Raw genomic sequence first — 15,344 nt, 5'->3', positions numbered from 1 at the left:
GTAGAAGGAGCAGAGGGAGTAAAGCACAGAGGGAGTAGAGGGAGTAAAGCACAGAGGGAGTAGAAAGAAAAGAAGGAGCAGAGGGAGTAAAACGAGTAGGACACAGATGGAGTAAGGAAAGCAGGGAGGAGAGGGAGCAGGGCGCAGAGGGAGTAGAGTACAGAGGAAGGAGCAGAAGGAACAGAGGGAGTAAAGCACAGAGGGAGCAGGCCACAGAGGGAGCAGGCCACAGAGGGAGCAGAGAGAGCAGGGAGCACAGGGAGTAAGGAGCAGAGGGAGTAGGGCACAGAGGGAGCAGAGGGCGTAAAGAGAGCAGAGGGAGTAGGGAGCAGAGGGAGAAGAAGGAGCAGAAGGAGTAGAGGGAGTAAAGCACAGAGGGAGTGGAAGGAAAAGAAGGAGCAGAAGGAGTAAAACAAGTAGGACGCAGATGGAGTAAGGAAAGCAGGGAGCAGAGGGAGCAGGGTGCAGAGGGAGTAGAGCACAGAGGAAGTAGAAGGAGCAGAAGGAACAGAGGGAGTAAGGCACAGAGGAAGCAGGGAGCAGAGGCCACAGAGGGAGCACAGAGAGCAGGGAGCACAGGGACTAGGGAACAGAGGGAGAAGAGGGAGTAAAGCACATAGGGAGTAGAAGGGAAAGAAGGAGCAGAGGGAGTAGAGCAGAGGTGGAGTAAGGAAAGCAGGACGCAGAGGGAGCAGAGCACAGAGGGAGTAGAAGGAGCAGAAGGAGCAGAAGGAGCAGAAGGAGCAGGGAAAAAAATGTGACAGAGCTCTTTCGTGTCACTGTCATTTTTATCACTCTTTGTTTATACGTTGCATTCTGTGCCAAAAAAGCCAAAATTATTGTAAAACTGCACCAAACAAAAATAAAAGTAAAATAACTAATGGACGAACCTCAATGATTTTCCGAGCCTCACGGTAGCGTCCCGTCTGCAAAAAGGCAAAGAAAAGATCGTACAACATGGTCATCTCTCCTCGCTCCTGACTCACGAAGTCCATGGCTAAAGCAGAGAAAAAGAAAACAGCAAAGTTAAATACAACAGCAACAGTTTCTGGCACAAAAAAACAAACTCAAAACTCAAAAGTTGAACAAAGTCGTCTCTAGAACAGATTCAACATAAGCCTAAGCTCTTTTTGGGGGAACTTTGGAAAGCTCATTTCAGAGTTGGGTGAAATTATCTCCATTCTGCAGCTTTGAGACAGGTGTGACAGGAAAAAGTGGAATATTCATTAGGGATGAGATACTGGGATCGGATATCGGCTTCCAAATAATCGGTTCAGTCAATATCCGATAATAAAACCATTTACTCGTTGTAACTGGCCTAGAAAGTGTCAGGTTGGAACTTTTAGCTACTTAACACATCTAGATTAGTTTCGTCTCATTTTGTTTTAGAGTAAAAAAAAATAAATGATGTTTTCAGTCTCAGTGGTAGATACTTAAAGCTATAGAATCGGTATCGGGACTGAAAAAGCTGGATCGGTGCATCACTAATATTAATTTAATACATAAAGTTAAAACCACAACTTTTGTCGTTTATGTCACCTTTCCACATCGTCCCCAAAAGCTTTAAGAAACTTTAAACTGTGGCTTTAGTGCTTTAACAAACTACTGTTTTAGTTTCAATATTTACTGGAGTTAAAGCTTTGCAAAAATCTCTTTAAAAATCTCTTTAAAAGTGTCGCAAAAGGGCAGAGGAGACGAGGTGAAGAGGAGGATGGATTCAACCCTTTGGCTCTTAATACGCACCTGCCCAGAAAACCCCTGACCCTTTTACGCAATATTTTTTTTAAGTGAAAAAAGTAGAGGCAGAAGTGTTGGACTCTAGGTTTGTGCTTTTCACTTCGATACTGATTTCGATACGATAAATTTAAGTATCTGCTCTGGTGTCTGTTGATATCAGGTATTGGCAGAGACTGAAAACAGCATTTATTTCCTTAAAACAAAAATAAAACACGACAAAAGTGGTCCAAATGTGCTATAGAGCTGTTATTTAATTACAAAATAGCTTTGAATAAATAAACGTTAAACTATTATAAGACTTTCCAACCAAATACGACCAGGAAATAGTTTTATTACATTAATTAATATGTCCAACCAGGATATTGTAACGTATTATTTATTTATTTTCTAGCAGCGCAGCACTACATCAAACTGGTATCTTGATTTACTAACGCTAAAGAAAATAAAACACGTGGGAACTCATGAAGATGTTGTGTAGAACAGCGTGGATCTTATGAGGGCGCTGTGCGGATTAGAAGAAGGACCCTCCTCATATGCATAGGCACACACACATAGGGGGACGCTATAAAAACTGTCAAAATGCACATCTCAGGACTCTTTTTCTATCCTTTCCGGAGAGTCTGTTGCTTCATTGTTCACTTTACCTGTGTGAAACTCATTAAAACCCTTCTGACATCATGTTTCTTGGTTTTCTTTGACGCTCACATCAGAAACAAACAAACATTCTTACAATATCGATTGAACAGATACAGTATTTGGAAGCTGATATTCGATCCAGTAAATGTTTCAGTACTGACGCTGAACTCTATTCTTATACTCTCCAATAATTTAAGCCCATATTACATCATTTTCCGATCAATTTTATAATGTTTCCTCGTCACAAACAGACCTGGAGTTGTGTTTTGTTTAATTCACACATATTTAACACAAAAACCCTGCACATTTAGGCTGGATTCTTCTCTCAAACACTGTGTGATGTGATTTCAGCCCTGGAATTTCTAGTTTCTACTGAACAAAAGGTAAAAAGAGCTTGAAAACTACCACTTCATGACATCACAAGGTGGAACAGAGAATTTTGAGCTTTGGAAATGTGGACAGACCAATGATAAAGTTACTCAAACAAGTGTGAATGAAACAAAACACAACTCCAGGTGTGTTTTTGATGAGGAAACAGGATTATAACATGACTTAAAGCTCACGAGAGTCCATTTTGCGTGATTATGGAGTTTTAAACGGCGTGTGCTTTACATGTTCCAGCTCAGCGAGGCCGTACCTTTCTGGAGCTGTTCCGTGTCGCCCTGCTGCACCAGTCCCACGATGATGTCATGGATTCGCGGGAGATGTTTGTAGCGTTGCTGACACTCGATCGCGGCGTCCAGAGCCCCGGAGAGGTCATTACTATTAGACACACAGAGAAAAGAAGTTAGACGCCCCGCTCCATCCAATCAACCGCGTACAGGAGAATGTCAAGAGCGGAGCGTGGCGGGGGCGTTAACCTCACGACCTTGCATTCAAGTACCGCGAACGGCCGCAACAATACGGGCCTTTGAACTGATGACAGCACAAGTGCAGCTGATGAAGCCTTTTGCCCCCAATACAACGACGTCTCCGGCGAACACGCAGCCCCACACACCTGTCCATGCCAATCTCGACAGGCTTTCACGGGCGAACGTACGCGTGGACAAAGGAGCCGACGTGATCTTTACCCTTTCAAAAAACCTTTAAATATGTTTCTTTTTCCCTATTTTCTGACCTGCTTATTGTCATCTCCTCTCTTAATGTAAATTTCTCTACAAACTTACAGTTCTGCTCCGATTATCTGTAAAAGCGGCGTCGTGCAAGACAGTTCTTTTGATGGAACGCCGTCAGCTCGATCTCTACAACCACGACCTCGACCCTAAACGGAGCAATTTTGAAGAATATGGCAACCGCATTAGCGAGCCCCCCGTTTCCACCTTTTGAGCGGTCTCATGTCATCCTCTACCCCCCCATCCACCAAACTGTCCGCTCAAACGTGTGCACCGGCTGTGATACTGAAATATACGCGCTCAAAGACACGGAAGGAATAAGGCCAGAAGTGGAGCAAGAAAGGGGGAGTGCGTAAGAGACCACTCCATCCCTTCTATTGTGACAGCGTTGCCATCAATCTGTTGATTGGGTACTTAACATGTCAATCACGCAGAGGTCAAAGCAGATGGGCCCGCAGGAGGGAAGGCAGCGGGGCAGACACGGCGAGCGAGACGGAGGCAGAAGCGGAGCCCCGTGGGTATAATTTCTCAAGTGTTTTCTCCTTTTATCAATTAGACAAACACGAACGAAAAGACCAACAGTGGGTAAAAAAACTGAAACGAATAGACTGGAGCGACCTTGACTTCGTTGGAGGTGGGAAGCGGAGAACGAGGAGCGTAACGGAGGAGAGATGATTAGGGTCGTGGGGGTAAAGCGGTTTGTTAATTGAAATGAAGAGGCACAATATTATTCAGAAGCACCAGTCGAGAGCGTGTTCAACTGCACAACATCCTGATTGAAAAACTGCCCAAGAGGAAGTACAAAGAGATTACACATGAGAGAAAAAGTAAGTGTGGGTAATTATTAGACTATGGGCTTGTTTGCCAAAAAAATAAATCACACGCTGTAAATTCCGGTTGTAGAGGCTGCCGTGACTGAACTCAGAACATGAAAATTGGGACGTATTTCTTGTATTAATGTTCTTGAGCCTGTCCACCTTCACATGATCATCCACACCTACTTGTAATCCCTGCTTTATAATGAGACATCTTCAAAAACTGTGCTGTCACTCTCGGCTAAAAAAAAAATGTCCTGGCGTTGCAATCAAACCCTCCCCTCTCGCTATCTTTCTTACTCGGGAGATCCACCCCAAAAAAAGCTAAGCATGTTGAAAGACGGATAATTTTCCCTAGGTACAATTTAACTGTCACTTTGCATTGCCATTTACTGCACGACGCACAGCCCTGTTAATGTCCCTAACTTTGCATGTCAGCCACTTTCCAGCCAATTAAGCCCTGAAAAAATGAGTGCTTTCCTGAAGAAACCTGAAGGATTAGACAAGGAAGCTCATTTAGCCACGTCTCGTTCCCCCCTTCGTCCCCGTCTTTGTTCTGAGCACATCGGCAAGCCTGTTATCAAGCCACTGTCCTCGGCAAAGGGGGAGGACCAAATCAGTGTTTTGAAACGCAAATGAGACTGATCATGACACCGCCAGCTCGCTTTTATATATGCTGGAAAATAGCAAGTGCTAATATTCTTGCCAATGTGAACACAGGTGAACGAGCACAAGATGAGCAACCCAAATCCATTTTAGTGTGAGGGACCCAGCCACGGCCCGTCTCGCAGCATCCACCTGTGGACTTCATTTATCCACAACACTTTCAATGTGAAGTGCCTTACTTGAATTTTTAATTTGACCCTTAGTGAACATACACTTTAAAACAAGAGGACTGAGTGGGAGAGCCACTCATCTCTTGTCAGTTCTGCACTATTTTATTTGCAATCATTCCTTTGTCTTATCATCTTCTGCCAGCTCTTCATTTCAGTGGTCTCATTAGCATTTTGTGTCACTAATCACCACAAGTATGAGGCAAGATGAGCTAGCCAGCTAGCACACACAATGCTGATCGGCCGCTATGAGCGCTAACGGGGCGGTGCGTATGATGGGCTGTCAAGGGCTAATCTGTGGTAGAAGTGTTCATTAAGTCATTAGCGCTGACGCAGCGATGAGCCAGGAGCAGGCGGAGTGATGCCTGCTTTGTCCTCTTATGGCTCTTCTGTCCCTCCTCCTCCTCACTGTCTGTCTGTCTGCTGACTGACGGAATGAAGGCCCAACGCAACAAGAACGAGGAAGAAGCAGCTCGAGCCAGTGGCACATTTCAGACGTAACAGACCACAGGTATGCAACAGAAAACTCACACAAATGGGTCAACGGATTTGGAAAAACAAGTCTCTAAAATAAATAAAGCTGTGTGTCGAGTAGTTTTCCATCCTCATGTGACCTTGTTTATGATGTTGGGCGTGTACTTTATTCTACTCGATAAATAAGGCTTAGATTGTGTATAAATGAAGGAAAGACGTTTCATATCAACATTTTAACGAGCAGCAAAAGGCCGAGCAGAACTTGAGTGTGAAGACGAGCAGCTGATTCGATCACAGAAGAGGTTTGGCTGTTTTGTTAAATGCCGATAACCACAGTATCATTTGGAGAGAGTACAACTGGCACTGGGTTTGTGATCATGGCTGTGAAAAGCCACATGCGTGTGTGTATGAGTGTGTGTGCGCTTGTGTGCGTGTGTTTGAGCCCATGTGTGTATATGTCTACATGCTTCTGTGTGTGTGTATATGTACTTGTGTGTGTTTTGGCTGCTGTTGATGACCCAGGAGTAAATTAGCCGGCTAATCTCACAGAAGCAGTGATTACCGAGTGAACCTACAAACTCTCTAATTTGTGCCTGAGTTTGAACAAAACAAACAGCCACTGGAGAAACCCGGCGCATGTTGATATATAAACAAAGCTTTGCATGTTCTCGTGTGCAGGTGAAGGAAGTGAACATGAGAGCCCCTCACCCTGCACCGAGCTGCTGGGCTGAATCCTGCAATTAGTGATGTGTACATAATGAACATAATGAACATGCTAATGAGCAGATCCACGTAAAGCTGCGCACACACAGTCGAAAGGTGAAGAGTAACGCTGACCTCACAGGAGCTGTTTGCTAACATCGTACGTATATGATGTGCATTATGGGAGAAGGCGCTTCTCCGAGAGGCAGTGGGCGTGTCCGTAGAGCAGGGGCTCATGGGATAGATGGCAGCTGGTGAATTGTCAAACAAACAAAGCCGAGCTGGTGATGAGTGTGACCGTACACCGACGCACAACACGAACAACATCCACATGCTCTGTATCCAAATCACTGACCCAGAATACAGCAACAGCCATGATCATAGTGAGGCATGAGCAACCTATTTAGACACACACACACACACACACACACAGAGTCCTGGCAGCGACGCTTGGCACACACAGAGACAAATCTGTAAACAAAGTCAGCGTGTTGGCGGCCGACTGTCGAGCCCCTGCCATGGAAATAAACTGAACACAACACAGAAGTACAGAATATTATATTTGTTTTTTCCCCGCTGACAGGTGTCACCAGGTACCTGTCCAGATAGGCCGTGATGAGCGGAGAGCAGAGGTTGGCTGTGGGCTTGGCCAGTCCCAGAGTAAAGATGGTCTCCTGGAGGCGTCGGATGGTGTCAGGTCCTCCTTTGGCCACCAGAGAGCCCAGTGTGTGGAACAGCATCGTGACCTGAGGGTCTCCCAGCACCACGTCCTTCTCCTTCATCTCCTTCAGGATGTCCACTGCCTCTGTAATGAACAACACAGGATTCATAATCAAGTTTTACTATTAATGTTCACCAAACACAGAGAAAGAGAAAGAAGAACGAGGCCGTACATGTGGAAACGCGGCTTTGGCTGTAAGAAGAGCAGGGTGTGTGATACGGCCTCTTTAGCTAATTCCATGTGGGGAAAACAAACCCATATTAAAACAGCATTTTGCACGCAGCAGGGATGCACATGCAGCCCTGTATAATGCCAACTCTCTGCTAATTGCTACTTGCGGTTTTCTAAACGAGACTACAATTATTGAACACCTACAATGGAAGCCAGCTTTTTGCCGTGGCCATGTACAAAGTACTTGGGGGGCTAAATTATAGGTATGCGGCGACAAGGGCCTGCCGTGGCCTCTGTGAGAAGCGGGCTGAGGGTGGATCGTTTTGGTCAAGTCCAGTCGTTAATGGAGGGCTTTTTACAAGGCCACGCACCCATCTGGCCGGCGCATACACATGTGTGTATGTGCGTACATGAGATGTATTGGGGGTAAGGTAATTAAGACACATTTACTGTCTATTTAGACAGCTGCTAATGGGCTGACAGCGATACAGCCGCTCTCTAGCACAGATACTAATCCATACAGCAGATTGAAACAGAGACAGAATACATCTGAATACATTTAGAGCCGGCGTTTTAGACACAACTGCTGCTCAGATAAAATTAACATTTAAAACACATGTAATTTAAAACACATACAAGTACTGTTTAACCTTTATGTCCATCCAGCCCTGTCACGATAACTTTCTGAAGATCGATACGTGGCTGAAGTAAATATAAACCATAATATTGAAACTAGTTTATGCCACTGACACAAAAACCAAAGAGCAGATTTAAACCACAAAAACTATTATAAATCTACAACATTGTTAAAAATAAAAGAGCTGCAAGAAAGAAACAGCAGAATGAAACACAGTTATTAATTCACCTTTTACGGCCTTGATCTGATCATAGTGACAAAAAAATGACCAAAAACTTCCCAGTAGTGCAAAGAAAAAGTAAGACATGATAAATACTGAATATAGGGATTATCGTGGCCTGTGTACATCCACAGTGGCTGTTCAGATAAAACATGTAAAGGTTTAGATTTATGTGGGTGAGGAATCAATGAGATAAATGGAGATTGACCACAGACTGTGTAAAGAAGTGGACTAAGTGAGTGTCACGTCACCCACAGCGTTCGGCTCCAAATGAAGCTAATCGAGGCTAGCAGTTATAGCGGCTAATTTGGAGCTGAGTTTTATATTTGGAATTCCAACCGCGAGCATCATAGCAACCAAAGAGCCAACCAGGAGTGAAGCTGTTGAAGGTAACGCCCAGCACCACTGTTTTGGCAGGAGGGGGAGCGCTTGTTAGCCTGTTGCTAACGCTAGCTGGAGCGACCTTAGGGAAAGAAGGCGTCTGATTTGTCTGTTATTAATGTTTATAGCTTGAATCACACACAAAACAACGAAATAAAAACCCCAGGAACATGTAGAGCGGGTTAATATGATCATTTAAGACCAAAATGACGAGTCTGACAGTAGCAGTTTTTCAATAGAAAGTGAATTGGAGCCAGAGCATAGCAGGTTAGCGATGTCCATTTATATAAACAATCTCTAAAATTTACATAGAAGAAAGTTTCATTTTACTTTGGCAGCTGTAGCTCTTACGTCACACAAACCCGCGTCCGATCTAAAGCAATCTAATGGCGGTATCATCATTTAACGACTCGACCTGTTGATTAGCGAGGAGTGTTTATCAAAGCAGATGGACCTCACTCGCCGTCTGCGTGTGCATCCCTGTTGGCCTCCCTCTATTCATAGCTCTCTCCATCACCCTCTGACAGACCCGCTAATCACCATGACCACTGGCTCGGACATAATCTGCCCAAATGGAGCCTCACTACTAGCAAACACGGGGCCCGTCCAGCGCTCAACCCCCACATCTCCTTTCATCTGTCCGTTTAGCCAGTATGCATATCCATCAGCTCACCGGAGCATCATGCCAGCAACGCGAGCCAGGCCTAACACGAGCACACCCAGAAACAGAGACAGACAGGCCAGGTAAACAAACATCACACAGCCCACTGGTTCAGCTAATGCTCCACGACTTCACTGGCTACACTCTCCCCCCCGACACTCTCATGGTGAAGGAAGGGGGCCTGCGAAGGGCTAGAGCGGCTCGTGTTTAGGGGAGGAGGTGTACGAGGACAGGTCAGGCAGACACTGAGAGGACAGAGATAAAGAGTTAACGCTGCGTGAACTTTAAACTTACGAGGGAAAACTGACAGTAGGTTTAGTTTGGCCCAAAAGTATCTTAGCTCACGCTGGAAAATGCTGTAAAATAGTAGATTATTGGATGCCTGGTTTGAGTTGAGCAGTAGCTTTTTTAACCCCATGTTGTGTAACGTATAGTTGGATTGGATTCAGTTTATTAAGAAAATGGAGTGGACTGATTTCAAGGAGTTTGGGCCACTGAAAACATCAGTGTTAATGTTCTTTATAGGAGCAAATAAAACATTTTTACCACCAGTGGCCATTTTATGTGTGGATTAAGTTACGCGTCTGCAGACCGAGCTCGTGGTAGAGATCCAAAAGTGAAAATAAAGGTGACTTTAGGACAAAGTTTGAAGTAAACAAAGTAGAAAGTAAGGTGGGAGTGTTGGCTCTGAACCAAGGGCATAAACAACAAAGCCATTAGGAGGGCGAGAAATAAATCGAGATGCCAGGAGACATGATCTTCAGCTGGGCCTGGTGTGCGCTACGAGCCCACGGGACCAGCGTCTGGGCGGGACAGGCTAACATCAAGGTTAGCCATGTGTGCTAATGTGGGTGACAAGCGTCCCCTCCGTATGCACACTCTGGCTAATGGCAAATGCGTTAGCGCCGCGCACACCCCGAGCGTCATCCCGACCAAATGCCTTTTGCTTGAATTCACATGCAAATGTGTGTGTCCATCTGTGTTTCTGTGAAATGTTCAAGCACTTTGGCTGGACATGATATGCCATTAGCATCAAGGCAGATTTCAATAATTCCGCCAAAATACACAGAGTCCTGTAATTTTGGGTCTCTCTCATTTCTCCCTGACGTGGATGTGGGTGGGGGGGGGGGGGTCGAATGAGAGAATGACAGAGAGGGTCAGAGAGAGAGATGTGGAGGAAGATGGGAAGAGAGCACAAAGGGGAGGAGAGGACAGACAAGGGAAACATTTTGCCTGTCATTGTGTGCAAAAAGCAGAGCAGCCAAACTGATGGTAATTGGGTCTTCGATAGGCTGAAGGAAACCCACCGTAGCATTCAGAAAACCGCCGGCTAATGTGGTTTTGTGCAAAGTGTAGAGGGGGGTTTGACAGATTTAGGGACACACACACACACAACGCTGAAGGATTTTAGCTGGAGTACTTTTAGACTTAATGTCAAAGAAGTAGTAATTGTGGCACAAATCACTTTTAGACTTTGTACACCATGTTTATAGACTGATTCAGACTCATTATAGAGTACAGTTTAACACGGCAGAGACTTACCTTCCACTTTGCCGTTCTTAGAGAGAGTTTTCACCAGAGCGATGTATTTATTTGCATCAAGGGCCACAGACGAGTCCCTTCGGCTCCTGCAATATGAGACAATAATGGATTCAATATACAAGACCTGTGAAAAGTTTGGACAAATCATCTCATTTAATGTTTATTTTTACTACTTTCTGCATTTTATATACATGCAGAAGACATTGCAAATATGAAATAAGATGTATAGGATTATGTAGTAAAGAAAAAAAGGTAAATAACAAAATTTTGTACGTATTTTATATTTAAATCCTTAATGTAGTCCCCCTGTGCTTTGTCGAAAAATTGTATTTAAAAAGAAAAAGTGTATTTAAAAGTCCTATATTACGCAGAATTGACTTAAACAGTGTTCTAATGCTGTTATTTCCTCAAAAACATACCCAGAATTGTGTTTTGTTTCATTCACACATGTTTGAGTAACACTTTATCATCAGTCTGTGTATATTTCCAAAGCTCAAAACGCTTAGTTCCACCTTGTGATGTCATGAAGTGGTAGTTTTCAAATTAACAGCTCCTTTTTTACCTTTTAGCGCAGTAGAAATTGGTAATTCCAAGGCTGAAATCATCCAAATAATTCTAGAAATTAAGGTGTGTGGAGTTTAAGAACACAGTGGAGCACTTCCTGTATTACCACTTGATGACATCACAAGGTGGAATGAAGTGTTTTCAATTTGAGAGAAGAACTCAGCCTAAATATGCAGGGTTTGTGATCAGAAAATAGCCTAAAATGGACCCTTTTTTACTACATAATTCCACATATCTTACTTCATATATAAAAAGTAGAAGTAGTAGTAAGTAGTAAAAATGAAGGAAATTAAATATTAAATGAGGTGGCGTGTCCAAACTTTTGACCGGTCGGGTACGCATTAATGCACTGGATAATAAATGGATCCCGTCTAGTGCTTTTTACAGCGGCGCGCTCCGGAACAGGTAGATAACAAAAAGCAAACATGAGACGTGACGGCGTTTCCAGTGTTTTAAAATGGCCGCCGCTTGCATTAACGTCTCCCCCAATACCACTCAAGTTAAACTTTAATGTGGGGCTGGTGGTCACGGTTCTGCCTTTGTGAGTAGTTTATTTCCGCGTCTGTCTGAAAACACGCACATTTCCCTCTTCAGGTTGAGCGCTTCCTCCACGTTGTCATGGCGGCAGCAGAGGTTGATGAGGACGGCGTACGCTGCGGTGGTCATGTCCTCCTCGTGCTGCTGCTTTAGCTCCAGAGCGCGCTGCAGGTTCTGGCCACACAAAAAGAACAAGGCCTCTGTAAGCACATGAATACTTCTACAACAGCTGATGTCATTAATATTCCCTGGGCGTGTGATGCTAACTGTAGGCACTGCTCTGTCTGAAGTTCTGGGACTGTTTACATAATCTGACCAGAAAGTGATGACGTAGCAGGAACTAAAACAGGTGAGCCTTTCTGTGCTGCTAAACAAGTCCCTCTCAAATAACATTAGACACAAGCTAGCATTAGCCAACAGTTCTCTCAAATAACATTAGTCACAAGTTAGCTAGCATTAGCCAAAACAGTTTTCTCAAATAACATTAATCACAAGCTAGCTAGCATTAGCCAACAGTTCTCTCAGATAACATTAGTCACAAGTTAGCTAGCATTAGAAAAACGGTTCTCTCATAAAACATTAGTCACAAGCTAGCTAGCATTAGCCAAAGCAGTTCTCTCAAATAACATTAGTCACAAGTTAGCTAGCATTAGAAAAACGGTTCTCTCATAAAACATTAGTCACAAGCTAGCTAGCATTAGCCAAAGCAGTTCTCTCAAATAACATTAATCACAAGCTAGCATTAGCCTAAACAGTTCTCTCAAATAACATTAATCGCAAGCTAGCATTAGCCTAAACAGTTCTCTCAAATAACATTAATCACAAGCTAGCATTAGCCTAAACAGGGCTATGAACACTCGTATTGATCACAGGCTCCTCCATTTTGTATTTTTTCTTGAGTTTTCAGACAATCTTAAAACTTGTTTGGCTGCGTTTGCTAATGTGTGCGTTGGGTCACTACAGTAACTGCTGAACATCCCGCCATACACATAGATTCAGACACCCCCAGCCCTTAAATATCACTAGAGTATGACTGAATCGTGTTAACTGAAAGGCCACAAACCTCCTCAACCGAGAGAACCTGCAAGATCTGCTTCAGTGTCTGGTCCACGGGTTTATTCAAAGATTTCAGTTCTTGCATTTTCTTCTCCAAAGCCATCAGCCTGTTGTCACTTTCCTATCGGCACAAAAGTAAAATAAATGAGTTGGAAAGTGCACAAAGAAAGAGAAGATTTTGTTATTTTACTTTGCAAAAATGGAATACATTTTAAGAACATGCAAAACTGGACAGATTGATGCCACAAACACACTTTAATAATGTGGAGATCAACATTTATAATCACACCTGCTTCTGTTTTTAATGTTCTATATCACATATGTCAAACTCAGGCCCGGGGGCAAAATCTGGCCCACGGTGTAATTATATTTGGCCGGTGAGATCATATCAAATGTGCATTAAAGCTGGCCCGAGGGTATATAGTGCATGCACCACTAATACTACAAATCCCAGAATGCTTTGCTAGTGAGTTGGCGCGCAGTGGAGACCAGCTAGCGCCCCACTTTTTCTGCTGACACTCATTAGCGACCAAGCTAATAGTCACCTCGGCCAAATTAATTACTACAAAGAGAAACATTGTGTATTTGATTAATTAAAATAATAAATGAATACTACTGATGTGTTTATTTCATATTTTTTCATATGTTTGTAATATCAAGCTTGAGTTGTTCCAGATTTTATGTTTAAGTAAAACTAGTTTGTTTCTGTATAAAAAGGTTAACCTTTACACATCAGGTGCAGTCAGTTTTTCAATAAATGGACCTATGCAGAGAGTTTGATGCTTTCTTTGGGCTCTTCTTGTAGAAATAAAAAAAAAAATAGGACAAATTTTAGCTTGACTTACAGAGGCACGAGGAACATCTTGAGCTAATCCACTGGAAACTTTAGGATCCACCAAAGTGAGCACATCCTAAACACAAAACAATAAGAAAAAACAAAAATCAGAGCTGGAAGAAATACTGCATTTTCCTGAGTATAAGTCGCACCAGCAAAAATATGCATAATAATGAAGAAAAAAACATTTATTTCACATATAAGTCGCACCCCCGGACAAACTATGATAAAAAGTGTGACTTATAATACGGAAAATACGGTACTACGTTTGCCGCCTGCTCGACTCTATGCAGATCTACGGTTCTACAGTGTGGCATTAAAATTAACTATCACCATGGAAACGAGCAGGCCACATGACCAAGCCAAGTTACAGGTCAGGACTGTGGAGAAGCGGGCTCGCTCAGAGTAAGAACGCCCGTGTTTGTGGTAGTTTTGACAAAGAAAAAGATGTGTTTGTTTAATGCCATACTGTGGAACATCCCAGGTAAAGCAATGACAAGAAAAGTTACACAGTGCACCTTTACGTAAGAGTACAGATACCGGAGCAAAAAAATACTAAAGTAAAAGTTAAAAAGTGTTTAAGTACCCGTTTAAAAATGTATTTAAAGAGTAAAAAGTAAAAGTATTCTGCGCAGATTTTGCTTCAAATGTAGTGATTTTTTTCAGCAGTTTTTATTTGTATATTTTTGTTTTGTTTAAATTATAAACATGTTAAAAATAAATCCTCAGCCTTTTCAGCAGGTCTCAAACAATAATAAAAAATACTTTTACTTTTCAGTCCTGTTCCAAAACATAGTGGAGCAGAAAGTACAGATACTGCTCTCAAATGTACTGAAGCGAAAGTAAAAAGTACAGTATTTTACCACTTCCTTCACTTATATCACAACAATTTAACCATTTACCAGTTAATCCCAAACAGACGCACTTTAATCATGAAGAAAAACAGTGAAATGTCTTTACTTTGATGAGCTCGGGAACATGGTGAGCTTCTAAAAGGTTCCTGATGCCTCTGTAGATGTTTGCGGAGACTGTGATGTTCTGAGGAAAAAAAAAAAGAAAGTATAACATTCTTTAGAAACTCGTTTGCAGAAGGAAATACTGAGTCAGAACAATTGAACCATTTCATTAGTCCTGATGCCATTTAAACTAACAATCATCACGTGTTTGAGTAATGGCACCGGTTTATGAAGAGATTGTAAAAAAAAAAAAAAAAAAAAAAAAAAGAACAACAACAACAAAACTGTTTATTTCCACAGAGAAGTTTGGGCAAATTCCAACACGGAAAACTCTAAACATTCAAGACAGAGATGATGTCGCGTGAAGGACGACTGTTTTCTTTTAGCCTATATAACGATAAATATATAATAAAGTTCACGTGTTTATTACAGTGACATTTTATTGAACTGTCTGTGTGGTCGTCCAGGTCTGATCCAGAGTAAAAGGCAAAAGTTAAATCGGTCAAGTGGATAAAAAAGTTGTAGGAGTGAAGACGTTTCGCTGTTCATCCAAGTCGAAGAAAACAAAAGAGCTAGCTCAGGATGCTAATATGTGTGAAAACGGACATTAACAGGTGTACGACTCAGGGACAGTGCACACTTATTGAAGCTCAGTAGACCTAGCTTACAAACAGAAACTGTAAATAATAGGTGTTTTGAGTTTCAGTGTTAGCTTCTTCCTTCAGTGTCCAGCAGCAATCTGACCAGAACTGAG

General features: G+C 42.8%; 1 protein-coding gene across 1 annotated transcript in view; it reads right to left on the bottom strand.

Moving 5' to 3' along the window:
- The window catches only part of lrpprc (leucine-rich pentatricopeptide repeat containing), a 79,083-nt gene that overhangs the window by 28,826 nt on the left and 34,913 nt on the right, over positions 1 to 15,344 (bottom strand). The window contains exons 18-25 of the mRNA XM_033979188.2: positions 14,595 to 14,672; positions 13,645 to 13,710; positions 12,807 to 12,920; positions 11,787 to 11,917; positions 10,643 to 10,728; positions 6,907 to 7,114; positions 3,011 to 3,135; positions 891 to 997 (exon numbers count right to left, since the gene is read on the bottom strand). Coding sequence (XP_033835079.2) covers positions 891 to 997; positions 3,011 to 3,135; positions 6,907 to 7,114; positions 10,643 to 10,728; positions 11,787 to 11,917; positions 12,807 to 12,920; positions 13,645 to 13,710; positions 14,595 to 14,672 — 915 coding nt within the window. The remainder of the gene's footprint in view (positions 1 to 890; positions 998 to 3,010; positions 3,136 to 6,906; positions 7,115 to 10,642; positions 10,729 to 11,786; positions 11,918 to 12,806; positions 12,921 to 13,644; positions 13,711 to 14,594; positions 14,673 to 15,344) is intronic.

Source organism: Periophthalmus magnuspinnatus, chromosome 15 (genome assembly GCF_009829125.3).
Source record: "Periophthalmus magnuspinnatus isolate fPerMag1 chromosome 15, fPerMag1.2.pri, whole genome shotgun sequence".
NCBI classification, from domain to species: domain Eukaryota; kingdom Metazoa; phylum Chordata; class Actinopteri; order Gobiiformes; family Gobiidae; genus Periophthalmus; species Periophthalmus magnuspinnatus.
The sequence above is the reverse complement of the archived record's forward strand: the minus strand, read 5'-3'. Positions and strand labels throughout refer to the sequence as shown.